Genomic DNA, 27751 nt, shown 5'->3' with positions numbered 1-27751 from the left:
TATTCTGGGATCTTCCAGCTGTACCTCGCTTCGCTGGGAATCCATGTAACCCAGCTCTATGCTGACAAACCATTGACTAAGATAAGACAAGTGCATGATAAAATCAGTCCTAAAAAGGGCAAAAAAGTGTTGAGGGCATAAAAATGGACTGCAAAGCCAGCCTTCTCATTCCTATGTGCTCATTCACACAAAACCATGTTCATGAATGTCTAGAGGGACTTTATTCATAATCGCCCAAAACTGGAAACAACTTAAGTGTCCTTCATTGATCAGAGGATGAACAAGCTATCCCTATAATGGAATACTACTCAGAAATAAAAAGGAACAAACCACTGGTAAGGAAACAGCACGTAAATCCTAAATGCATTATGCTAAGGGGAAGAAGCCTGACTCAGAAGGCTGCCTCCTGTGTGGTTCCACAGATAGGATATTTTGGAAAAGGGAGTAGCTGGGGTTGACTATAAAGGAGCATAAGGGAATTTTGGGGGGTGATGAAGTCATTTGATGTCCCCACTGTGGCGACAGTTACACAACTGCATGTGTTTGTCTAGACTCATAAAACTGTGCATCAAAAAGAGTCCATTTGAGGGCTTCCCTGGTGGCGCAGTGGTTGAGAGTCTGCCTGCCGATGCAGGGGACACGGGTTCGTGCCCCGGTCCGGGAAGATCCCACATGCCGCGGAGCGGCTGGGCCCGTGAGCCATGGCTGCTGAGCCTGCGTGTCCGGAGCCTGTGCTCCGCAACGGGAGAGGCCACAACAGTGAGAGGCCCGTGTACCACAAAAAAAAAAAAAAAAAAAAAAAAAGAGTCAATTTGAAATTATAGCTCAATGGATAAAGCACGTGGGAACGGGTGTCCAGGTGGACGAGTGCACATTTTAGTCAACTTTTCCTGGTATTTCCCACAGCTTCTAGCCTAGTGATCTTCACACAGGAGGAGCTCAACAATCACAGATCACAACAAATTCATTGTAGCCTCATCAAATTCTGTGGTGGATGGAATACATCATATGATATTTCCAGACCTAACTATGATTGCTATCAGTGCATGTAAGGAAAGAGGCAGGGCAAGAAGGTGGAGAGAGCATGTGGCTGGGAGTCGAAACTAGAAATGTCCTGGGCCCTTGCCTGCCAGATGACTTTGGGCAAATCACTCCAGTAATCTCTAGGAATCAATCACTGATCTGTCTAGCCAAAGGGTTGTTGAACGGGTCAACTGGAAGTAACATGCTGCAAACTATAAAGTATTGTACACAAATCAGATATTCGTATTGTTATTGCTATTGTACTTTCAAACAGGGAATGTGAGTGTCAGGATTTAAGTGACCCGTCCAAGAAAAGAATCCTAAAGTGAAACCCCATCCTTGGCCATATCCTCTGCGCTTCTCAAGTTAAGGGAAAAGTTGATGCTCTTAAAACACAGTAGAAAGCAAGCCTTGAACGAGCTATTCTAGGCAATTTAGAAGCCAATAATATGAAGCTTGCAAGCTACTTAACTTATGGGAGCCTCTGTTTCCTATTTGTTGTCGGGAATCCATTTGTTGGACAACAAAATGTTAATATACGAAGTACCTGCGTCCTGTGTGCCGTGGCTCGTGTGAGGCATCAGGACCCACGCAGAGCAGAGAGGAACAAGTGTGCAGAGCCTTCAGGACTGAGGCAAAGGCAGGCCATCCTAAAGGATGACAGAAGGAAGCCCCGAGGCCTTGGTGGTCTCTACCACAATCTTGTTCAGTGGACAGCGGGGTCACAGATTCATCTGACTGCTGGGAAGTAGTGTGGCTAATGTCAAAGTCATGTTTTACCATTGCAGGAAACGTTTCCATTTGATAAGCAGGTGGTGTAGAAGCGGTGATGGGATGTCTTTATTTTGCTGCTGGAACAGAAATTTGTTTGGACGTTTTTGAGTGTCACCCTATGTATTAGCTCTGTCTTCGGCTTGGGGGAATCCAACCACGAGTGAGACACAGTCCCAGCCCTCAAGAGGTTTATAGTCCTAGACTCAGGCTAGGGAGCTGTTATGTAAACAAGCCCTGTCGAGGGGCAGAAGGTTACGGGTCCATGAGGGACACCAGGCAACCTGCTGATGATTTCATTTTCGATGGATGTCTACAGGGAGAAAACAGGCTGGTAAGGTCAATTTAAATGTTTGATACATTGAGAGTTCGTGCTCTTATTGTAAATTCATCATTTAAGTTACTCAGAATTTAATCATATTGAAAGTTCCCATTCCTGTCAATCAGGTATTCTCCTTCACGAGGCTCTGACGGAACGGAACCTCTGAATCTGTGAGACTGAGGACCGCACCCTGAGCCATGATTAATTCACCAGGTAAACGCCACTTTGTAAAGGGGAAAAAAGTGCCAACTCACCTACCTGAGAAGTTAGGGAGGGGATGATAGGTCCCTTCTGGGAAGCTGGGCTCCAGTGTCTCAAATGAGGGTGTCAGGGCTCTCCCGCCTTTGTCTGCAAAGCCCCAGTTGGGTGCCTCTGTGTGTGACAGCTGGCTCACAGGGGGTGACAGATTGCAGTCCCTAAAGAAGGCAGTGTCTGCACCGATTGCTCTAGCAAACTCCCTGGAGGGCTCTGGCCACCCTGGAGTCAGGGACTCCCCCTGCAGCCAGCCCCATCCAAACTGAGGTAGGAGACAGATGGGCCCCCCTGGGCTGAGCAGCTGGGGAGCTTGTCAAACAAAGTAAATTGGAGATCTATTTTCACTAAACACGCCAAGGACAAAGTTAATAGCAGGAGCTGAGCTCTGCTGGAGTAAAGAGATAGGGGGACCACATCTATGACTCCTGAGGTCAAGGAGACCTCCCCGACTGCACATGTGCAGGGAGGCTCCTCTGGGGTCAAAAGGGGAGGGAGCGCCATCCCACAGTAGGTGTTGTCAACCTCCCTGTAAGCCTCCACGCTGGAATCCTTCTTGGCAAAAAGATGTGCACGCGTATTGTGGGGAGGGCCCTAAAGACAGCTCAGATGTGGGAAAAGAAGCGGGCTAATTGACCAGAAGAGAACAAAGACCAGGAAGAACTGCATCACCTCTCTGGCAGGCTTCTCATTCGGGACACACACACTCTTCTCTGGGTGTGTATTTCTGCCTTGCTTTTGTCTTAAATAAACAAACCGTTTCTCTGTGTGCTCTGCCACATGTTGTGCTGTGTCTCTAATAGTAAACTTTGTGCCCAGTTTTGCTTCCTTGAAACAGGATTCCTGCTTTTCATCCAGGCTACTCAGGTTCAGTCTCTGGGTAGGGAGATAAGATCCTGCTTCAAGACTGCTCACTGCTGTCTCTCCGAGAACAAAACCACTTGGACCAAGCACTTTCAAGCAGGGCAGCTTTGACACGGGGAGGGGTGGCTCTACAAAGGAAAGGAGAGTGAGTGAACACCACTCACCTCCTCCTGAGGCCTTCTGGAGACAAGCAAGGAGCCTCCTGCCTTCCTTTCAGGAGGTACTACAAAGTCTCATTCTGTGTTATCTATCTACAGCATTAGTATGTGAGAAATGGGGAAAGCCACGAAGCATGTGCCCTACTAACGCAACCAGCGCTGGCCTGCTCCCGATTCTCTTCACTTACACACAAAGCAGGTGCAGTGAAAGGAAACTCCAAAGCCGATTTGGATTCCAGTGTTAACTCTGGTCCTACTAAGTCAACGCTTTTGAGCAAGTCTCTGAAGCCTGTTTCCTCATATGAAATGAGGCTAATGTGCCCATGTCACAGGGTAGTTGTGAGAATGAGGTGGATTAAGGGGTGCAGAAGTGCCTAGGATAGTGCCTGGTGCTTGATATGTGTCTACTAAATATGTATTTGGCCTGTATTAAGCGCTTGTATTTAACGCGTGTATTTACATGTAAGCACATGTATTCAACAATACCGCTACACATATTACCCACGTGTCTGGCAGCGGTTGATGAACCCCACTGGAGAATTCCCACATAGCTTTCTCTCTCTTTTTTTTTTTTTTGGCCGAAGTACACGGCTTGCGGGATCTCAGTTCCCTGACCAGGGACTGAACCCGGGCCGTGGCAGTGAAAGCCCCAAGTCCTAACCACTGGACCACCATGGAAGTCCCCCCACGTACCTTTGTAGGAAGTTTTTCCTCTTTGCCTGAACTAACAGGGATTGTTGTGGCCGGGTGTCAGCAGTGACGTAAATAGCACCTTCTTATTCACAGGAAGGAGGATTTGAGAACTCAGTTCTGGAATAACTTTGTCTTATTTTCTTGCTGTTCTGTCTTTTTACTGATGGGTCTGGGGAAGAAACAAGATCACACCATTAATTCGTTTTTAAAAAACATCATTGATTCTTCAAATGAAAAATGAAACCAGACAGTGGGCAAGGAATCCGAGCACAGGAAGCGAGCATGGGTGAGAGATATTTCACCCAGACGGGAGCAAGCTTGGTAAATTATTCCTACCCCACCATGATCAGCAAGTTTGGGTTTTGGAATTCAGAACCTTGCTTTCTAGAATGTCTTGTACGGTAGTTATCTTTTCAGAGATCCAGTTTGATCATCCCTGTTCTATTCCAAGAATACTTCATCGAACTTTGCTTACCTAACAGCGCCCATATTCCAGTTCTGCATCCTGAGATGTGTCTGAGGTCGCCTTGATTAGAGTTTTGAGAGATGTTAAATACTATCTCTTGGTTTTACTTCCACAGATGACTAATAATTTGTGTGTTTATTTGTCTGACTTTCAGAGGGCAATCTTATTTTCCTTTTTTGTTGGGTAAAGGCAGCTCATTGTTTCCCTATGTACTGCCAACAGACTGGTTTTCTTGAGGGAAAACATCTGTACAAAGTGTGGTTTCAGGTCATACTTGGACAGATGGTGCTGTTCTGTGTACTTGAAGTTGGAGTCTCATTTCTGTTTCTCTTGCTTACTGGGGCGAGGGGTGGGGAAGGAACAAACACATGGATGGTATTTTCCTATTCTGGAAAAAATTTTTTTCAGTTATTTTTTACTTATGTTTAAGATTGTTATAACATTCCATCCTTTATTTCCTCCCCACTAGAGTTCCCCACAGCTATGAGACTCATTTGTTTTAAATAACCTTTTTTTAAAAAAAAAAATAAAGCAATATTCATTAGAAGAAAGTTGGATAGACCAAAGTAAGTTACTTTTACAATTATTTTTGATTAGCACACAAAAAATTCTCCAAATCTGAATGATTTAGTCTATGTCTGGGTTCAAGTATGTTTTCCACTAATAATAGTTAGCCGCAAAACAGTATCCTGTTCTATTGCAGAATTTCTGATTGATAATTTATACCAATGTACTGGGACTCTAAAATAGCCTCTTGCTTTCTTTCACTGAGCTTGAGGCAAATATCAAGAATGGATAACTTTATTTGTATCCACAATTTTGAAACTAGCTTTAGGAGACATGAGAGCAGGGGTGCTCCGTGAAAACCTGTGTCTATGTACCGTGAAATCGTTCTTCCTCCTTATCTTTCTTTATATCCTTTTCCCTAATAGAGAACTAGCTGTGTTTTAAGCCATTATATACGTAAATCTATTTTGAACAGCTCCTTGTCTAGAATGGACTGAATTGCCTTTTGCATATATGGTTCTTTAATGATTTCTTTGCTCCTGAGGAGCAGTAACCCTCAAAAATACTTCAAAAAATCTCTAGGAACAAAGTGATTGTGCCATTCTTCATACTCTGCCTCTTGACTCTGAGCCCTCTCTTCAAACCTTGCCTACAAGTCTCCTTCTTTCAGGAGGTCTCTCTCCTGCACCATCCCTTCCTACCTTATAAGTGGATGTGATCGCCCTGCCCACCAATTCCAATCATATTGTCTACCAGTTTTCTGGCACTTATGCTAATCTGGTGTGTGTTTGTGTACTGTTTTATTCTTCTTGTGGGTTATGAGCTCCTTAAAGGCAGGTTTAATATCTTATTCTTTGAGTCCCTTGCAGCTATAGTACCTTATAAATAAGAGTTGCTAAGTATTTATTAATCAAATTCTAGAAACGGAATAACTCTGGTCTTCTTTGTTTCACTTACGTACTTACAAATATTTAAATGAAATGTACATTTAACAGAGTTGTAAAGGTACAAACTACTAATCAAAAAGTAACAATACTTCCTAGACTTTTTTTTTTTTTTTTAACGTTTAGATGCAGGAGTAGAAACTGTTATGAAATCTTTAAATAATGTTCTCAGTTTTCAGAGTAAGTTGTTGAATTGCTAGCTCAGAATCTGGGCTCCCTTCCTGAAACCAGATGACACATTTCTTGCCCCTCCCATGCCAAGGGCCCCTCCCATGCCAAGGGCCCCTCCCATGCCAAGGGCCCCTCCCTCTTTGTGGGCGGGGGCTTCCCTTCTGCAGCTTGGCCCTGAGATCTAAACCTATATTGGCAAAGTCCTCCTTCTTCTCACCTTCACGTGGAGGTGTGTTCATTTCTCTAAGCATTGTGCAACAGGACCAGTCCTTGTGGGAGACCAGAAAAAAAAAAGCCAAATGTTCAAAGAAAAGTCCCTCACCCCTCCCCATACTCCTCACTAGCACTTCCAATGTGTACTGTGTGCTGGGATAAAACTGAGACCCATAAAATCCGTCAACAGAGGCAGCATAGTCTTCATTATGGAAACTTGTGCTAAAATAATAATGTGGTCACTTTACAATACTGTGAACTACTGCAAGGTCATCTAACATTTTTGTTCTCATTTTGTGATTGAATTATAATTGTATAACTTGAAATCACAAAGAAGTGTTTTTAAAATACAAAAAGGGCAAATTAGCGTTCTTCCGTAAACTCTCTATAGTAATTTTTAAGGAGGGAGATAATTTAAAATATCCCAGTAGGCTTTTCTTTTTTTTTTTTTTTTTTGGCCATGCTTGAAAGTGGGGTTGACCTTAAAAACTTTTTGGTCTCAAAGAACGCTTAATTAATCTGATGTGAAGAAAAAATAATAATCGCTTTATTTCTCTGGCAGTCTAATCACAGACCACCCCCTTTTCCCCAGCCTTAGGGGAGGGAGCGTTTAATAACGGTCTGTGTAAACTGATGCCCAGGCCGTAAGAGTTCGCAGGAGCTCTGCTCGAACAAGTTAAAACCAAGCAAAGAGCAAAGGGCGGCCCTCGAAACAAAAAACTGCTCAAACCAGCCAACGCAGAGGATCGCAATGGCTCTGCTGGCGCGGATCCTCAAAGCCCGTCTGAGCCCGGCGCCCGAGCGGGGCCCTTGGCAGCCTCGGCCCACGGACGCCAGGCTCCCGGCGAGGGCGCGGGCCGAGGACAAAGGAGTCGGGCGGCCGGGGGCGCCGCGGGCCGGGGGCCGGGCAGAGGGACCCCGGAGCCTCGCCGCCATGCCGGGGCCCCGGACCCTCGCCAACCTCGTGGAGCTCTTCTGGAAGGACGGCTTCAGCCGCATCCACGAGATCCAGGTAGCTGCGCGCGGGAGACCGGGAGCGCGAGGGGGCTCGCTCCGGCGGGGAGGCGCCGGGGACGAGGCCCGGGGAGGGAGCGCCGGGAAGGGGAACCGGGGAGAGGATCCCGGGAAGGACGCCAGAGAGGGAACCCCAGGAGGGAGCGCCGCGGAGGGCATCCGGGGAGAGGAAACCGGGGAGGGAGCGCCGGGGAGGGGACCTGGGACAGGATCCTGGGGAGGGAGCTCCGGAGAGGGGACCCGGGAGAGGAAACCAGGGAGGGAGCGCCGGGGAGGGGATCCGGGGAGAGGATCCCGGGGAGGGAGAGCCAGAGAGGGGACCCGGGAGAGGATCCCGGGGAGGCAGCGCCGGAGAGGGGATCCGGGGAGAGGAAACCCGGGAGGGAGCGCCGGGGAGGGACCCGGGGAGAGGAAACCGGGGAGGGATTCCAGGGAGGGAGAGCCGGGGAGGGGGCCCGGGGAGGCACCGGGGAGGGGCGCCGCAGGAGGGGGTCACGGGCAGGGGCCGCCCTGGAGCCGCTGCGCCCCCACGCGCCGTACGCTCCGGCGGGCTGGCCTGCGGAGTCGGGGAGCCGGGAGCCGCCACCCGGCCTCCCGGGACCGTCCCGAGGGAGGCCCGTGAGCAGCGCCTCTCCCGCGGTGGGTGACAAGCCCTGCGGGTCTTTACGCGGCCGAGGACAGGTTGCGTATGTTCCTAGTCCTTTTTGTTTGTGTTTTATAATTGAAAAAAAAAAAAAACCTAAAAATAACAGCGAGGGGTTCGGAGGCTCCGAGTTATGTGATCTCTAAGTGATGGGAAGACAAACGAAAGTTCGTGAACCTCGGCGTCAAGCCAGGTCTGGGCAGGGACTTAGGAAGAACCCAACCGGTCCAGCAACCCCGTCGGAGTGTTGGGAGCCCGCTCGTTGTACGGTGGCTCATCTTGACCCTGAGTTTTGCCCTTCCCGTGCCCACCTCAAATCGCGTCTTTCATTGCAAGGTGATCCCCACCTTTCAGCGTCGTCAAATCCATTCGCTCCCATTTCCTATGGTAGCTGCTCGCTGCTTGCCTCCGTCATTTTCTCAGGGCTCCCACCCCAGCACCCGCTGTGATTTCTGGGACCTCGTCCAAGAACACCCTCCTTCCCCACTACTCACTTCTTTTTGTTCAGAGCTTACCCTTCAACCTTCAGAAACTTCTCAGAGGAAGCTTTTTGTAACCACCCACCTGGGTTTTGGTCATTCGTTCGTACGTTCATTCCCTCAACCCTTAACCTACATGATGGTGCAGAGGCCACAGCTACAGCTGGAGAAACAGAAACTTACTTCATTGATAGAAAAACAAAACCAAAAACAGTGGGGCAAGAGGAACAATCTTAATTTGACTGAAATTCCAGTTGGCTCCTCCTCTCCATGCCCCACATGAACTCTACACGATTTCTTCCCAAACATGTTTCTGGGGGTCAAAAATGATTTTTTCTGTTCCATGTGGAATCTGAACATAAGCTATCAAGATGATAGTTTTCAAATACGGTAAAAAAAAAAATTGTTATTTATTTATTGACAAGTTCAATACAGGTTGCTGTAGACTGGAGCATTGGTTGTTTACTAGAGCTGGTTGTTCTAGTAAAACCCTCTCCCCGAGCTCTCCAGGTCACCCCTAAGGCATTTCTAAGGAGGAAGAGAATTATTCTGTTACCTCAAGTCCAGTTTCCTTTCCCTCAACTTGTGATCACAGAATGCTGTCTCACAAGGGATTCATCTACAGGGTCCAGGTCTGTCACTTTACATGTGGAAAAGGCCCCAAAGTGTCGGCTGAGTGACTTGCCCACAGTCACATAGCTGGTTAGCGGCAGAGCAGACACAGTGATCAAGGTCGCCAGGTATGACAGAGCAGGAGGGTCCTGCGTTACGTAGCAGCCCTTTACAAGCACCTGTGGAATCTTGGCCAATCAGTTCTTCTCTCTGGACCACAGTTTCCTCCTCTGTGCAGCAGTCTGGCAATCCTCATCCATCTCACGGGTTATTGTGAGGTCGTGTGATCAGGGCTGTGGAAGGGCTTTGTAAACTGTAATAATAACCAACACATAAGAAGAATGAACAGTTCTGGAACTCTTTTCATGTGCCAGGCACAGTTTTAAGTCCTCCATGTGAGGTAATCTCTATTATTTCTCCATTTTGCAGGTGAGGAAACTGAGACACAGTGGAACCTAACTTCCCAAGGTCACCCAGCTAGTAAACTGTGAGCTGAGATTCCAACTCCAGAGTCTGTGCTCCAGCTGGCTACACAAACTGAGTCTGTGGCTGACTGTATCATTCCTTGGCCCTCCACCAAAAAGGGCCGTAAACTACCTGTGTCCTTCATCTCATTCTTTTTGCCCCTTGGTCAGTGGCTCCCTTGTCTGATTGTGCCCATTCAGTAGCTGGATGTGCCCGAGGAGTGGCCCATCTCCCAGTAGTTCCGGTAACAGTCATCCTATCAGAAACCTGGAGAAATACCCTTTTGGGGTCACCTGTTTGTTAGGCAGAGTGATCTCTTGGCACCTGACACATCCCAGTTGAGTCTGAGTGTCTTCATCTCCAGGCAGCGGGACTTCAACTAGGTCCACAAAGAAGCAAACAGCTTCTGCCTGAGAGCAGAAGAGTGGAGAGATGACAGACCCTCTGGCCTGCCATTTCCGTGGTTGAGAGTTGGGGTGATAAGAAATGTTGGCAGATGCCAAAGAGGGATGTAGTCATTTTCCCCATGCTTAGCCCTGCCTATGTCATGCTTTTTTTTTTTTTGGCCACACCACACAGCATGTGGGTTATTAGTTCCCTGACCAGGGATCTAACCCATGCCCCCTGCATTGGAAGCATGGATTCTTAACCACTGGACTGCCAGGAAAGTCCCCATGCCTATGTCATGCTGAGCCATGCTGGAGGGTACTTTCTCTCCTTCCTTCTTTAATTATTTAACTGGACTATTTAACCCATTTACATTTATTGTGATTTCTTTTTTTGGTAACAACTTCATTGAGGTATAATTCACATATCATACAATTCTCCCACTTAAAGTATACAACCATCACCACAATCAATTATAGAACACTTTCATAACCTTAAAAAGAAACCCCATATTGTATTCTTTAGCAATCACTCCCCAACCCTCTCATTCCCCCAGCCTTAAGCAGCCACTAATAATTTACTTTCTGTCTTTATAGATTGGCCTATTCTGGACATTTCATATACATGGAATCATATAATGTGTGGTCTTTGTTGTCTGGCTTCTTTCACTGAGCATAACGTTTTCAAGTTCACCCATGTTGTAACATGTATTAGTACCTCATTCCTGTTTATGAACAAATAATATTCCAGTGTGTGGATAGACCACATTTTGTTTACTTATTCATCAGTTGATAGACATTTGGATTGTTTCTACCTTTTGGCTGTTATGTTTTCATTTCTTTGGGTATATATCTAGGCGTGAGATTGCTGTGTCAAATAGTAACTCTGTATTTAACCTTTTGAGGAATTGCTAGACTGTTCTAAAGTGGCTGCACTATTTTATATTCCAGCAACAGTGCAAGAGCGTTTTGATTTCTCCACATCCTTGCCAATACTTGTTATTATTACCTGTCCTTTTGATTATAAGCATCCTAGTATGTGGGAAGTGATATCTCATTGTGGTTTTGATTTGCATTTCCCTAATGACTAATGACATTGAGCTTCTTTTCATGTGCTTATTAGACATTTTGATATCTTCTTTGGAGAAATGTCCATTCAAATAATTGCCCAGTTTTTAATTGGGTTATTTGTTGTTGTTGTTTTTTACTGTTGGGTTGTAATAGTTTTCTTATATATTCTAGACATAAATCTCTTATCAAATATGTACTTTGCAAATATTTTCTCCATTCTAGGGATTGTCTTTCACTTTCTTTGTAATGTCCTTTGACGTTACGCACATTTTAAAATTTTGATGATGTCCAATCATCTGTTTTTTTCTTTTGTTGCTTGTTCTTTTGGTATCATATCTTAAGACGCCATTGCCAAATCTAAGGTCATGAATATTTATCCCTATGTTTTCGTCCAAGAGTTTTGTGGTTTTAGCTCTTGCATTTAGTCTTTGGTCCACTTTGAGGTAGTTTTTGTGTGTGGTGTGAGATAAGGGTACAAATTATTTTTTGTTTGTGGCTATCCAATTTCCCCAGCATCTTTTGTTAAAGAGGCTATTCTTTCCCATTTAATTGTCTTGGCACTCTTTTTGAAAATCCAGTGACCTTAGATGTATGGGTTTATTTCTGCGGTCTCAATTCTATTCCAATGATTTAGACGTCCATCCTTATGCCAGTAGCACACTGTTTTCATTACTTTTATAATAACCTTTGAAATAGGGAACTGTGAGTCCTTCAACTTTGTTCTTCTTTTTTAGGATTGTTTTTGCGGTTCTGAATCACTGGAATTCTGATAGGGATTATGTTGAATTTATGGATCAGTTTGAGAAGTATTGCCGTCTTAATAATATTAAGTCTTCCATTCCATTGACATGGAATAAATAAATTCCGTTTATGTAGGTCTTTAATTTCTTTTGATGATCTTTTGCAGTTTTCAGAGTGTAAGTCTTACACTTATTTTATTAAATGTATTCCCAAGTATTTTATTCTTTATGATGCTATTGTAAATGGAATTGCTTTCTTAATTTTATTTTTGGATTGTTCATTGCTAGTGTGTGGAAATACAATTGAATTTTGTATATTGATCTTATATCCGGCAAGCTCACTGAACATGTTTTTTTAGCAGATATCTTAGAATTTTCTACACGCCAGATCACGTCACATGTGAACAGAGACAGCTTTACTTCTCCCTTTCCAATCTGGGTGCCTTTTCTTTCATTTTTCTGCTGGGGGCATTTTTACAGGTTTATTACAGATTTCCTGCAGGGAGCTTTCTTCACAGGACAGGCTGGACGGCTGCTGAGTGTCTGAATGAAAGGGGCAGGCAGACCCTGTTTGACTCAGGACAGTCAAGACCCTGCAGTTCATCTACATCCACATTCCTCTCACATTGCTTCACACAGCTAAGGTTTTTTTAAACACACATCTTTAAAGAACTAAGAAAACTTCTATGAATATGATTAATGATGTGAAAATATGTTTACCTCAGGAATACGTAAAGCAACCACTCTTTTTTTGTTTTAATTAATATTTATTGGAGTAGAGTTGATTTACCTTGTTGGGTTAGTTTCTGCTGTACAGCGAAGTGAATCAGTTATACGTATACATACATCCGCTCGTTTTTAGATTCTGTTCCCATGTAGGTCATTACAGAGCACTGAGTAGAGTTCCCTGTGCTAGACAGTAGGTCCTTATTAGTTATCTAGTGTGTATATGTCAATCCCAATCTCTCAGTTTATCCCTGCCCCCTCCTCTCCCCCTTGGTAACTGTAAGTAAAGTGGCCACTCTGATTCAGTTCTGCATAATGCAGAGCTTCCCTCTGCCCCAGTTTTCTGCTCCCCTAACATCCAGGAATGTCCGTGTCAAAGGTATATCATATCTGTGTATTTTTTTCCTTTTTTGATTTCTCCATGGTTTTGCAGCAGAAACACACACGGGAATATGGAAAAATCTTCAAGTCTCACTTTGGTCCTCAGTTTGTAGTATCTGTTGCAGACCGAGACCTGGTGGCTCAGGTGCTCCGGGCAGAGGGGGCCGTGCCCCAGCGAGCCAACATGGGGTCCTGGCAGGAGTACCGAGACTTACGGGGCAGATCCACCGGGCTCATCTCCGCGTGAGTATGTGAGGCCAGGCTGAGACATGAGCAGGAGTGGGGAGCCCAGGGACGCCCCCCCCTCCCTGAGCGCTGGGCTCCTAAAAACAGCTATTAATAAGGCACAGAACTCCCAGTGGAATAGTATCAAAAGAGCCTCCCGTGTGATCTCCCCAAATCTCCTAAAACCCTCTGGGAAGAGATTTGGTGGCAGGGACAAGGTGGGGAGCCCACTAGCCGAGTGATGGAGAGGAGCCGTTTTTCAAGGAACACTCTGTGGCTTTAGGTGTCCTGTCGGCGACCACTGAGGGGGCTGAAGCTCACAGAGCCCCTCTGTGGACAGGGGTGAGGGTGGTGAGCTGTTTTAGGAGACCTCCAGGAGGGGCTACGAACTTCAGCATTGATCGCCATGGGATGATGTTCCTGCCTTATAACAGACTATGGTTATTATACACCTTTGTGTCTTCCAAGAGTGAATCGGTACAGCCTCAGGTAGGGAGGAGAAAACAGAGCATCTGCAGGTCCCCTGGTCCAAATCCCTTTGGTTTAGAAATTCTATCTTTGGCTCTTTTGATATACATGTCCTTACACAGGAACTGGGGAGTAATACCATCGCTCCCCTCTCTTTGCAGTGTCTGTTCTGTCTTCATCCCATTTGGACTGGCAGATCTTGTTGACTCTTTATTGCTGGGAAATTTTTGCAGAGATACTCTGAATTCCTTCCTAGAATATCACTATAAGTAAGACTATTTGGAATTCACTTTATTCTAGGGAGGGTGAACAGTGGCTCAAGATGAGAAGTGTGTTGAGACAAAGAATTCTGAAACCGAAAGATGTGGCCATTTTTGCAGGAGAAATCAACCAAGTTATTGCTGATTTAATTAAAAGAATCTACTTCCTCAAGAGCCAGGCAGAAGATGGGGAGACTGTGACCAACATCAATGACCTTTTCTTCAAATATTCAATGGAAGGTAGGTGAACTCAGGAGGTGGGGAAGATGGAAGAATGGGCATTTTACCAAAATATGGTTCTTATCACTCGTTGAGCATCTCCTGTGTCCCAGACAATGCGCTAAGCCCCATACATACGTACATGTAATTGTCACAGTGCTAATAGAACCAGGTTGACTGACACTGTTTTACAAATGGGGGAACTGAAAAACGAACCCCCATTTTTAGTGGCAGAAACTTAGTTTCAAACTGACGTCTCTCTAACTCAAGAACCATGCTCCTAATTATTGTTTTAGCATAGTTTTAAAAGCAACAGGAGTCTAGAGGTCATGTACCACAATCATGCTAACTTTTAAAATCCATGTTAGATGGGTAGCACATTCCCATGGTTCAAAAATCAAACCCAAAAAGTACTCATGGAAAAGTCTCCCTCTCTCCTGACCCAGCTAGGTCACCAGCTTCTTCAAGGGATATTTTATGCACATACAAAGAAATATGAGTATGAGTGTGAGTATTCTTTTTACTTAAAAAAAAAATTGATAGCATGCCAAACATTTTTTCTGTACCTGGGTTTTTGGAGAATTCTCTTAGCTTTCCCATTTTTATTTTTATTTATTTATTTATGGCTGCATGTGGCACTTCCCTGACCAGGGATGGAACCCGTGCCCCCTGCAGTGGAAGCACGGAGTCTTAACCACTGGACCACCAGGGAAGTCCAGATTTCCCTTTTAAAAAAAAAAGTTTCTTCAAATTTAAGTTAACTTTTTAAAGTTCTGGTATTAATGCTCTCTAAAAATAGTAACAAAATCGACAGAGAAGTGAGTTGTAAACACACTGAAAAATCCTCCCCATCCCTGGTTCACAGAGGCCCTTTCCTCTGCCCCCTTAGCTCGTCCTGGGGCTCCCGGAAGTGTGGCCAGGAGGAGCCACCTTTCAACTCCCCGAAGTTGGGCAACTGGCTGAAAGGTTGGGAGTTGTGCCTTGTGGGTCTTGAACAGACTGTTGAGCTGAGGGGGCACTGAGGCAGAGGGTTCGTCAGCATCGAACCCACAGCGCCCTGGGGGTCAGGACCTGGTAGAGAAAACCTCAGGGGTAGGCACCTGGATCACTTCTTTTTTTAAGTTTTATTTTTTTGGCGAGGCTTGTGGGATCTTAGTTCCCCGACCAGGGATGGAACCCAGGCCCCCTGCAGTGCAAGCGAGGAGTCCTAACCACCGGACCGCCAGGGAAGTCCCTGGACCACTTTTGAAAGTTACATTTATGGCCAGGTATCGTATATTGATGCTGTGAATGATCTAGAAGAAGAAGAAGAAGGGTTGTAACCTCTCTCCCGCGCAGGAGTGGCCACCATTCTTTACGAGAGTCGTCTGGGCTGCCTGGAGAACAGCGTCCCGCAGGCGACGATGGACTACATCGAGGCCCTGGAGCTCATGTTCTGCACGTTCAAGACGTCCATGTACGCCGGTGCCATCCCTAGGTGGCTCCGCCCGCTCATCCCCAAACCCTGGCGGGAATTCTGCAGGTCCTGGGATGGACTCTTCAAATTCAGTAAGAGAAGAGTCAGGGCACCTTTCGTAGAATCAGATGGACCTGACTTTCCCCCTAGTTGTGTGTCTAACACTCACGCAGACAGTGGGTATTACTGTAGGGGCTTTTCCCCAATGGAGTTACGTGCTATTTTGACTCAAGAGCGTTTAGATTGGTTTCTCGAATGAGCAAAAAGCACGTGGGTTGTGACCACAAGTAATGTGACAGATTTCTCACTTTTAAAAAAAATTAGTTAATTTATTTATTATTTTTGGCTGCATTGGGTCTTTGTTGCTGCGCGTGGGCTTTCTCTAGTTGTGGCGAATGGGGGCTACTCTTTGTTGTGGTGCACAGGCTTCTCCTTGTGGTGGCCTCTCTTGTTGTGGAGCATGGGCTCTAGGCACGTGGGCTCAATAGTTGTGGCACGTGGGCTCAGTAGTTGTGGCACGCGGGCTCAGTAGTTGTGGCACGCGGGCTCAGTAGTTGTGGCACGCGGGCTCAATAGTTGTGGCTCACAGGCTCTAGAGTGCAGGCTCAGTAGTTGTGGTGCACGGGCTTAGTTGCTCTGCGGCATGTGGGCATCTTCCCGGACCAGGGCTCGAACTAGTGTCCCCTGCATTGTCGGGTGGATTCTTAACCACTGCGCCTCCAGGGAAGCCCTGAAGAGACGATTCTTAACCAAAACTTCTTTCAAAAGAAACACTGTTTTCAAACAGGCCAAATTCACGTTGACAACAAGCTGAGGGACATACAGTGCCAAATGGACCGAGGGGAGAGAGCGAGAGGGGGCCTGCTCACGTACCTCTTCCTCAGCCAGGAGCTGACACGGGAGGAAATCTACGCCAACATGACCGAGATGCTGCTGGCTGGCGTGGACACGGTGAGCTCTCAGCTTTCCTTTCTTCTCAGCAGAGCACAGTTGAAGCTGGGGGCCTTTCCGAGGAATCCGACAGATGGCAGATACTTTAAGGGGACCATGCTTATTTGTACTAGCTGAATGTCTGCTTCACTGCTGAGGGTCTCCAGGAGAAAACTCGACCTTTTTTCTTTTCTTTAATACAAATAAAGGTGCACGATGAATTCTGTAAATAACATAACCCAATTCTATTACCACACACACAAAGTAGCAATATGTTTTAAAGTTTAAAATCATTCCTGATTTGCAAACATTTCTCCATTGTTTCATAATATCAGAAATGAAGGGACTTCCCTGGCGGTCCAGTGGTTAAGACTTCGCCTTTCAGTGCAGCGGGTGCGGGCTCGATCCCTGGTCGAGGAGCTAAGATCCCCCATGCCTTGCGGCCAAAAATCCAAAACATAAAACAGAAGCAGGAGTGTAGCAAATTCAATAAAGACTTTAAAAATAGTCCACATCAAAAAAATCTTAAAAAACAAAAAAGAAATGAAAAGGGCACAGACATTAAAAACCCTCTTACTTATCATTCAAAATATTCCGGGCTAGGGAGAACTTCCCAGTTCATTTGATAAAGTCGGCATAACTTCAAAACCTGCTAAAGAAAGCATAAAGAAAGAAAAGTTTAATAAGCAGTTTGACTTATGAATATGTACATATATCCATTTTAAATCCTAGTGAATAGATTCAGTTAGTGTAGCAGATGAATCATACACTATGACCAACGAGGGCTCAATATCAGAATGAAACGAAGCATTGCCCATTGATTTGGAGGGAATTCCATACCCTATTACTAAGTGAGAAATGAAGATGCAGAAAAGCATGTATATCCTGTGTTCCCGTTAGTAAAACAGTGGCCCCCGTCCCATCTGTCCGCGTGCACGTGTGTATCGCTAAGTGATTGCTGGACGTGGAGGAAAGTATGGAGCCTGCGCCCAGGACGGTTCCTGGACTGGGGCGGGGCTGGTACAGGGGTGTGGAATCCAAGTTCCTTCCAAAAACTTATGTATAATCTGATACCTTTACTCAAGTATAAAAAATGGTATATTTGTGGGTATATGTCCAGAAAAAGTTTAAAATTTGCTAAAAGAAAGTGGTGAAATAAGAAAAAAAAGGGCCAGGCTTTTGGTAATTGGTGGAAGAAAAGTCAGTTGAGTGAAATAACTAAGATTAAGACAGTAAATTTGGTGATTTACTGTGTCTCCAACGCACATCTGTAAGCACCCTTCTGTTCACACAGAATCCTCTGAGGTAGGTGTTACTGTCTTCATTTAACAGGTGGGAAAATGAAACAGCTAAGCTTGCCTCAAGGTTTTTCCTTCACAGGAGTGCTTCCCGGACTTGAGGAAAGCACCAATCTCCTTTTTAGAGGTAGACAAAAACCCCACGGTTGACATTTTTATTATGAAGCCACTTAAACGTGTAAAAGCGAAACACTTCACATAAAGTCATTATTCTTATGGATCATCTTCAACAATAAAGCAAAAAGTATATAAATTAAATACAAACGAATCAATGCGGACAATGCAAGCGATGAAAGTTCTGATTAACCGTGTGAACGTGACAGTGTGGGTTTGCTTGAGTGGAGAAGCAATGACGGAATGAACGGCCTTGGATCTAAGCTGATTCAGATGCATGCTACTGTTGCCCCCTGGTGGTAACTAAGAGCATCACCGTGAGAAGGAGGGCAGCGAGGACTCGTTCCTACGTGAAGGGAACATCTTGAAACTTCATGCTCATTTTCTAAAATGTTATTTTAAAAAGCCAACTTCATTGCGGCATAATTTATGCACGATGAGCTGCATCCGTTTAAACGGTACAATTCGATACAGATTGTTGACTAATACAGGAGAAGCACAGATGCAATCATTTTTGAAACCAGCGCTGCAGTTAAGATCCTGGATGTTGCTACCACCTCTGCAAGTTCCTCACCCCCATTTCAGTCCATCCCTCCCATAACCCCTGCCCCCCACCCCCGCCCCGGCAACCGCCTTCTGACACTGTGTCATAACAGTTTGCAGTTGTCTAGAAATCAGTTTGCATTTTTCTAGAAATTTATATAAATGGAATTATACGGTATGTATTTTGTGTCTGACTTCCTTCACTCAGCAAAATGATTTTGAAATTCATGGATGTTGTTGCCTGTAAAAGTAGTTTATTCTTTTTTATTACCGGACAGTATTCCATTGTATAGCTATACCACATTTGGTTTTTCCATGAATATGTGATTTTAATAGAAATTTTCTGTTCTCTTCATAGGAAGCATCTAAATTATTTCCTTATCGTTTATAAGGAAGAACTTGCACATTACATTGTATATTACATGAGAGCTTGTCCTCTAAAAATACATAATATCAATTAGAGGGAAATAACATCAATATGGCCTACTTAAGTTAGATTTTTTTTAGATGAAAGAAAGGCGCTTATACTGTGGAATTTCCTTGTTTACAAGAGAGTGAACTACAGTCACATAGGTAATAGTATTGATTTTAGTGACAATCTTGGAATCTAGGGTATAAAATAGAATTATTTGTTCTCAATAACCAGAAATGGAATTCTTCAGTTTAGGAAGTGGTATAAACAATGATACTGCTTTGTGCAAATGCCATTCAGTCCTTATATGGTGCTTTGCTTGATAAGTGCATGGGAACAATGATGGACCAGTAATAGTCCTGTGACCACCACCTCCCGTCCCCCTCTCCCCCATCTTTTCTAGATTAGGGCAACCAGAGCAGCCCTTGCCCAGCCATGGGCCTGCGGGATGCAGTTCTCAGGCTGACAGGCAGCCTCAGGTCCTTTCTAGCAAAACTCAGGTGACCCTTGTAGAGAAGGTCGAAGAAAGTTCTAGGCACAACTTCCAGGCTTAACCAGCGTTGCTACGTGCTCTCAAACTCCATGGAAGAAGAGGCAGATTGCTCTCCAATGATTTTTTAAAGTTCCAAAATAATTTTTCCTGTGGCTCTTCATTGAAAGAGCGCTTGAATCCCATCACTGATGTTACTTTCCAAAAGTCTCTGTCAGTTTTTTTCCAGGAAGAGTTAGGGGAGATCATCTTTTGCTTCAGTAAGACATAGAATGCTCCGATGGACGTATATGGGCGTGGCTTTGCACCTGCGCTTATTCTCCCATGACTTCACGTGCGATGCTGCCTGCGCCTGAAATCCTTGATTTTACTCACCCACGTGCCTGTGTCTGCCGGTTTCTTTATTAGACATCGTTCACGTTGTCCTGGGCAGTGTATCTCCTCGCGAGGCACCCGGAAGTGCAGCAGACCCTGTACCGGGAGATAGTGAGGAATTTGGGGGAAAGGCATGTTCCCACGGCTGCAGACGTCCCCAAAGTCCCACTGGTCCGAGCTCTGCTTAAGGAAACCTTGAGGTAAAAGGCTCACCAAAATTCATGTCAAAAACCGTGTCCGTTAAGTCTCTGATTCTTTATCACAGTGAATGTGCTTTTGACTTAAAAACTGGGTCCTAACCCAATACTCCAGAGACCCTCGGTGGCAGAAATGTTTAGGAAGGAGGGACTCATGACCATTTTATTTCCTCTCTGCCCTCGACAGAGCAGCAGAAAGGCTATTCTGTTGTACAGTTAGAAATATTCATTTCTTCATAAAGATCTTTAGAGCCATCCTCGAACTTTGTACTCACTCTAGACATTTGTTTCATCAACTGTTTCCCAGTGTGTTCCTCTGGGGATAAAGCAGAACAGGACTGACCGTCAGGAAAATGTTCTGGGCTGAGTGGCCCGTTACTAGACGTGCTTACTGTGTTCCTCGCGTGAATGTCTAGTCAAGGTGGAGACACCAAGTAGTGAGGCTTGTTTACTTCCGGACAGGACTTTACTGACCCTGGGAAACGCCGGAGCATGAGGGATACGGGTGGTCTTGGGCAGGCTTGGGTGGGAGGTGGGATTAGGTGACTAGTGAAGGTTCTTCCTCCTGTGAGGCTCAGGATCGTGACCACAGCATTCCTCTGTGGAGGAAATGCCGTGACACGGAGCAAAGGTTATTTACAGAGCACACACTAAAATAATGCTTTTAAACCTGACTCGATAATGATATTTCAAGTTGGCTTGCATCTTCCATCTTCAGCATGCTGTTTAATCTCAAAAAAAAAAAAAAAAAAAAAAGAAGAGAGGCAGAAAGAAAGAAAAAAGCCAGCTGTGTGTTAACTGGTATTTGTCAATTAAAATTTATTCAGTTGGGCTTCCCTGGTGGCGCGGTGGTTGAGAGTCCGCCTGCCGATGCAGGGGACGCGGGTTCGTGCCCCAGTCCGGGAGGATCCCACATGCAGCAGAGCGGCTAGGCCCGTGAGCCATGGCTGCTGAGCCTACGCGTCCGGAGCCTGTGCTCTGCAGCGGGAGAGGCCACGGCAGTGAGAGGCCCGTGTACGGCAAAAAAAAAAAAAAAAAAAGTTTATTCAGCGTTTTCGTAGGATCACTTCCCAGAGAATCCAAAAACTGATGTAGCATTTCTCAGAATCTATTTCTTGGAGCCCTGAGTCCTATGAACTATTCCTTGATAAAGGGGTCCCGTGCTTGCATAGATTTCAGAAATTCAGCATTATTCCTCTTGGGACTTGCCCGGTGGTGCAGTGGTTGAGAATCCGCCTGCCAATGCAGGGGACACGGGTTCGATCCCTGGTTGGGGAAGATCCCACAGGCCGCGGAGCAACTGAGCCCGTGTGCCACAACTACTGGAGCCCGCGCGCCTAGAGCCCGTGCTCCGCAACAAGAGAAGCCACCACAATGAGAAGCCCACGCGCTGCAACAAAGACCCAACACAGCCAATAAATAAATAAATAAATTTATTTTTTTAAAAAAAAAAGAATTATTCCTCTTGGGAGCACAGTAGCATTTTAAAGGCTTTGCTTTGTGTTCTATAAATTTTTTTGACTGTGAGGCCCCAGAATGCTTCCCGGGCAAAGCTAGGGAGCCCATGAAGATCCTTGCAAGATTTCCTGGTTGAAACTGTACCACGTGTTACTTTTTAGAAAATGAAAATGGCAATATATCCAGACTTTTAAATGTTTAGTAACGTATTTTGAAAGTCACTGCTGCCTTCCCGTCCCCGTTGGCTCTTTCTAGGCTGTTTCCAGTGCTGCCGGGGAATGGCCGGGTCACCCAGGAAGACCTGGTTGTTGGCGGGTATCTGATTCCCAGAGGCGTGAGTTTGGCGGACGTGGCGGGGCTGGGCTGAGCAGGGGCGGTTGGACTGGAAATTTGCTTCCACGTTTCGGATGTCCCTGTACCTAAGCAAATATCTGTAGATGTCCTTTTCTTCTGCATATATTTTTATGGGGCTTTACGAGCAAGGAGATGTGGATTGTGTGACGCTGCTCTGGCAAAAACAAAGGCAGATACTTCTGTAGCTCGCAGGCCTATTCAACCCTCCCTCCCCACCCCCCACCCCCACCCCCCACCCCCACCCCCCCGCCGGAGGCCCCATGGAAGCAGCAGTTCCCTCCAGGGAGAGTTTCTGAAGGACTTGAATTGCCTTCTCTGTGGCTGCATTGATGTTCTTTCCGGGTAGGGTGTGAATTGAAGGGGGACCTGCCATCCCGGGTCTGCATGGCCTCTTGGGCCCTTACATGACTCCTCCTGGCCCGAAGCGTCTCAGGAGGGTCGGTCCAGCTGGGGCTGTGGCCTCTGCTCTGCTTTCCCTTGATTAAGTTCTTTATTACTTTTCTGGTGAAAACGGTTTGCTCAGACCCAGCTGGCCCTCTGCCACTATGCCACCTCCTACGAGGATGAGAACTTCCCTCGGGCCAAGGAGTTCCGGCCTGAGCGCTGGCTGCGGCCAGGAAACCTGCGCAGGGTTGACAATTTCGGGTCCATCCCCTTCGGCTACGGGGCTCGAAGCTGCATCGGGCGGAGGATTGCAGAATTGGAGATCCACCTCCTTGTGATTCAGGTAGGGCCTGCGGGCTGGGCTTCATCCAGGTGACTGGCTGGGCTCCGTTGCTGGATCAAGACTTAGGTGAAAGCAAGGAAACAGGATTTTGAAAACTTTCAGAGCTTCCTGTTAAATCTCTTTTATGTGTTAAAATGCCTCCCCTCCCCCTGCAGTAGCCACCTCTAGCCCCATGGCCACCTGCCTTGTTCCTTTCTTCCTTGGAGTCACCTGGGCAGAACTGGGATGTGTGTGTGTGTGTGTGTGTGTGTGTGTGTGTGTGTAGCAGGGGTGGGTGGTTACAGGAGCCCAAGCACTCCCACAGGGGTTCTGCAGAAAGGCTAGTGGAAGGTGTCCAGCAAGCGGCCCTCAAACATTATGGACCATCCCGTCACCAGGAACCCCTCGAAATCAGGTTCCTGGGCCCCGACCACAGAGAGAATCACTTGGTGGGCCTGGGGTGGGGCTCTGGGCGATTCTGATGTCAGTGGTCTAAGGAAGTGCGCGTGGTGGGGCACGGGGGATCTCTACTTCTGCTGGTGGCTGCGTCTGCTGTTCAAGCCCCGGCCTCCCAGGCCTCCTTCCTTCAGAGCTTGTCACTGTCACCGTCACCATGGAGGGAGTCACGCTCACCCCCTGCCGCCCCCTCAGCACCTCGTTTTCTGTGAATCAGCCTTTTAAGCAGGGAGGTGGCTCTCAAGCTTGTTTGGGTTTTGAAACATCAGGAAGGCTTGGTTTTGGTGAGAGAATACCTTCCATGCAAATCTCTAAATGCTCAAGTGTTTACTTCTGCGCTTGTCCAGTATCTGAGCTCAGGCTGCGGCAGGAACTAAATAATGTCTGAAGGAAATTTCATGAAAGAAAAGCCCACAGTAGAGAAAATTCTATCCATTAGCCTTTCCTGCAGATTTGGGGAGCCTGCCATGGAAAACCTCGGCCCAAGTTTCGGGAGCTATGACTCCAGGCGTTGGAAGCACGAGGGGATGACCTGGGGACCCATCTCCCCATTTCACCGATGAGGAAGCTGAGGCCCAGGGAGTTGGAGCCACTTGCCACGGTTGCCGCGTGGCAGGTGCAGGGCACGAGGCACGTGTCCTGTCTCCTGCCTGCATTTCCCCTCATGTTACCGAGGTGTTTCCTGCAGGCCGGCAGAGCCCAGGGCAGAGCACTCAGGGGTTGGGACCTTTACGGACGATGGCATCAGAGAGCGTTAGGGATGGGGAAGCCTGGTCGGCCTGTGGGGGATCGTGGGCATGGGAGGCAGGCTAGGAGGGCTGGAGGAGGTGAGGGGCCACGGCCAGGGAGGTGGGTGTGGAAGGGGGCGAGGAGGACACCAGCTGGGCCCACCTGGCTCTGGTGGGAAAGCTCCGGGGACCTGGTGAGACCAGCAGAAGCGGGTGCCGGCCTGTCCCTCGGTCGTTCCACCTCTGTGGGCACACGGGTGGCTGCAGTCCTCCAAGGCGAGAGGTGTCCCTTCCAGGGCAGCTGTCCCGGGCAGCGGTGGGCCCTATGGATGCTGGCCAGGCCCAGTCATGCCCAAGGTGAGAGGCATCTCCGTGTGGAGGATGGACTCCAACCCCAGCTCTGCCAGTTTGTGGTTCCGACACTGCTGAGCATGTTTCCTCATCCACAAAATGGGCCAAATACCTGCCTTTTGGGTGTGTGAGGAATAAGAATAGTCTAAGCAGAGTCTGTGTTGTCTGCACACCTGCTCTCAGTGTCTGCTCACGGGGACTGTGTTTGGGAAGGTCCTGGCTCCATCAGTGCTGCTCTGTGTTCCACAACCATGTCTCCGACGGGCAGAGGCCATTTCCAGGCAGCCTTTCGGGGGGGCTGACTGCTTCCTGGATGCTTCCCGCTTCTGACGGCCTGGACAACCATAGCGGATGCTGAGGGCATGAGGGCGCAGATGGTGGAGTGGGGAAAAGGGTCAGAAGCTGGGTGTTTGGTGGTGGTGATGGGGGTTTTCTTTGTTTGCTACTATAACATACACGGGTACCTGCTACAGTTCTTGCTTCAAGAGCCCTCATTTCTACTTGTGCAAGTATAGAGGGGGGACATCATTGTTTGTAATTGCCAAGAGGAAAAAAGAAGAAACAGAAGGCACAAATAAACAGTACTAGGAATGAGAAAGGAGACATAGCTACAAATGCAGTTGATTTTTTTTTAAATCAAGAAAATACTGCAAACAGCTTTTTTACCAATACATCTGAAGACTTAGATAAAATGTACAATTTACTAGAAAAGGTGTAAATTACCCAAATGGACTCAAAAGAAAGAGAACAGACCTTGAATACATTGAGTCGGTAGTAAAAATATCTACCGCCAAATGTTCCAGACCTAGACAGTTTTATTGGCAAGTTTTATCAAACCTCCGATGAACGGGTGATCATCATCTTACACAAATAGAAAATAGGAAAAGGAAGTCTTGTTTTTATGAGACTTGTATAACCTTGAGAGTCACAACCCAGAATGAATAAAATAAGAAAGAAAAACTACAGGCCCATCTGATTTATGAACAAAGATGAAAAATACCTTAAATGAAAAATTGGCAAGCCAAATCCAGCAATGTATGGACCAGAAACGCACCGTCACCAAATCAGGTTTGTTCAGGAATGCAAGGATGGCCCACCTCAAGACAGCATTCACCACAATGACAAATTAAGGGAGAAAAACTTTATGACCCTCTCCCAAAATAATTGATAAAATTCAACACCCATTCATGAAGAAACTCTCTTAGCACACCTGTAATGGAAGGGCTTTCCTTAAGCAAATAAAGTGTCTATCCCAGCAAAACAGCGACTTATGCCTGTGGCCTACGGGAAGGGAAGCTTTGGCTTTAATGTTGCAATATTAATGTGTTTCCTTGAAAATAGGAACAAGACATTCATATTGCACGGCCAGTGGTTAGAGGATACACCCTTGCTCCTTGGGAACTGGAGACTTGAGGTGGAAGGGGGGTCTTGTGTTTTGGCTTTTACATCTCCTGTGTAGTTTTCATTTTTCAATGAGCATGTGCTGCCACTCAGAAAGGAAAAAGGCCCTGTGGGATGTTGGCCATGGAGCGAGGAGACCTGTGTGTGATTCTTTCCTCTGCCACATGGGAATGCGCGAGCAGTCCTGTGAGGTCAGAACAAAGGGTCAGAGATTAGATGTTGAGGTGAAGGCATCTCGATGCCAGAATGTTCTAGAGTTGCCTAAATACAGGTCATTCAGCTTGGCTCTCTAACAATGACAAAGTAATGATTTTAGCCTGTGTCTTCAGTGCAGCCCTGCTCCCTGCCTGACCTCCACCCCCGGAGCCCCAGCTCACCCAGAGGACCCATCAGGGGGTCTTGCTGCTTTACCTGGGAGACCAGGCTGGAGAGTCAGGGTGGGCTGGGGTGTTTGCATCCCATGTGACAATATAGGTTCTCCAGCACTGATGCTCTCTTAGGAGGTTGGAGCAGGGGAGGGATGAATGGCTGGTCTGCTACCCTGCACCGTCCCCACCGGCCCTTGAGCAAGGCCCTGCCTCCCCTCCAGGAACCAATGTAGTTTGACAGAGGTCCTTAGAGCAGGTTGCCTTTTGGGAGATTAGTGCTTGAGGCTGACAGATACTTAAGCGTTCTTTAAAACGTCCCAGTTTCACCCTGAGAGGTAGGGCTGCTTCTCCTTTTGAACTGCAGAAGTGAGAAATGGAATCAAAGGTGCAAATGAAGAATAGTTAAATTAAAGACAGTAATGGATAAAGTCTGACGGCTGTGCCCCTGCTGTGTCCGTACCACCACTGAAGTGACTGCAGACTCCAAACCAGCAGGAACCCTGGAATTTCACTTGGTTCCTCTTTCCTCCTTGCTCCTTTGATTCCTTCTTTTTCCAGACCTACAGCGGAAGTAACACAGTTAGAACTTTGAACTAGCTAATAAAGTGTAAGTCATTTGAACATCTGTTACTGAACAAACATCATGCGCCCGACGCGCAGTGAGGCCAAACAAACCAACACGTCCGAGTTTCAAGCAGAGAAAGGTTTATTGCAGGGCCAAGCAAGGACATGGGTGGCTTATGCCCCCCAAACCCAGAACTCCTTGATGGTTTGTGGGGAGAAGCTTTTACAGGCAAAATTGGGGGTAAGGGCTGCAGGGCTGATTGGTTGGTGGTGAGGTAACAGGGCGGGGCTCCAGGAATCTTGTGCTCATCCTGAAGTTACCATCCTCCACCTGGTGGGGGGACCTTAGTTCTGCAGAAGTGCTCAAAGATACTGTAACGTATATTTCTTGAGGAGGAACCAGAACCCAGCCCCAAGCCTGCACTGTTGTTTCTTAACTGCTCCTCCCTTGTTTCTGCATCCCCTCCCTTCCCTAGTTAGTAACTGCTCGAGTCCCCTCTTTGGAACTCAGGGAAGGTCAAGGAAGTCGTATGAAGCCTGTTTCCTCCAAGCAAGAAATGGGGACATGGAAAGGTTTTTGTGCCCAGGAACCCCACAGGGTCCTGCTCCGTTTAAATTCTGATTGCGTGTCTTTGTCCCATGGGCCTTGTTGCTCAGTGGGCATGCTGGGCTCCTGTATAGGACCTGACGCCCTGTTTCCCACATCTCTCGTTCCCTCGGCTCCCTGAAGCCGGGGCTGTCACAGGAGTATGGGCACTCCAGCAGTGCTGTGAATTTTCTGCTTCGCAATTTTGAAGTCCTTCTCTCTCTTTCTCTTCTTAGTTGCTTCAACGTTTTGAGATCAAAATATCTCCATGGACTAAAACTGTTCATGCAAAAACCCATGGGCTTCTGATGCCAGGGGAGCCCATCCACGTGCGTTTTGTTAACAGAAAGTGAGCCTGGCGTTTTCACCCAGCTGCCAGACCGACACACACCAGGTGTTCGTGGGCCACGGATGATGGTGGGGGAGAAAAGGATCCCTTCTGGGGGCTGTCTTGGTTATAAATTGGCCTCCCGGTCTCTGGGAGACTTTGAAATCTTTATGCAAAGTAATGTGAGAAGATTGCTTTACTTTTGCATACCAGAGTTGCCTTTTCTTTCTTTCTTTTTTTTTTTGGAGAAACAGCTGTTGCGAAGCCAGTGGCACTGAATTCTCATGCCTCATATGGTGTCTTACCCTTGGACTCACTATTCACTTACCCATAGTCTCCTCTGCATTTGGGCCAGGAAATGTTGGCATACATATAGATTCAGTGCTTGAATATACCTTCTCTAATACTGCATCCGGGACTGCCTGTTAGGATACAATTCCAACTTCTTGTTTTTAATTTGAAGAGGAAACATTAAGAGACCTCTGTAGAACAGACCTGTGGTTGCCAGGGGGGAGGGGAGGGGAGGGAGGGAAGGATTGGGAGTTCGGAATTAGCTCTATAGC

General features: G+C 46.7%; 1 protein-coding gene across 2 annotated transcripts; it reads left to right on the top strand.

Annotated features, from left to right (window-relative positions):
• Positions 1–7135: 7135 nt before the first annotated feature.
• Positions 7136–27611, top strand: CYP27C1 (cytochrome P450 family 27 subfamily C member 1). 2 transcript variants are annotated; one of them, XM_060015736.1, is made up of 9 exons: positions 7136–7396; positions 12954–13144; positions 13895–14094; positions 15412–15621; positions 16317–16480; positions 19725–19891; positions 21602–21680; positions 22224–22427; positions 27097–27611. In XM_060015736.1, the coding sequence occupies exons 1-9, from the start codon at positions 7136–7138 to the stop codon at positions 27211–27213; spliced, it is 1593 nt and encodes a 530-aa protein (XP_059871719.1). In that variant the 3' UTR covers positions 27214–27611. The 2 variants fall into 2 exon arrangements, with proteins under 2 accessions (XP_059871719.1, XP_059871720.1); XM_060015737.1 differs by having other exon boundaries at positions 7325–7396; positions 13027–13144.
• The last annotated feature ends 140 nt before the right edge of the window (positions 27612–27751 follow it).

The sequence above is a fragment of the Delphinus delphis genome, chromosome 7, assembly GCF_949987515.2.
Source record: "Delphinus delphis chromosome 7, mDelDel1.2, whole genome shotgun sequence".
Lineage (NCBI taxonomy): Eukaryota > Metazoa > Chordata > Mammalia > Artiodactyla > Delphinidae > Delphinus > Delphinus delphis.
This window is presented reverse-complemented; position numbering and strand designations above follow the sequence as displayed.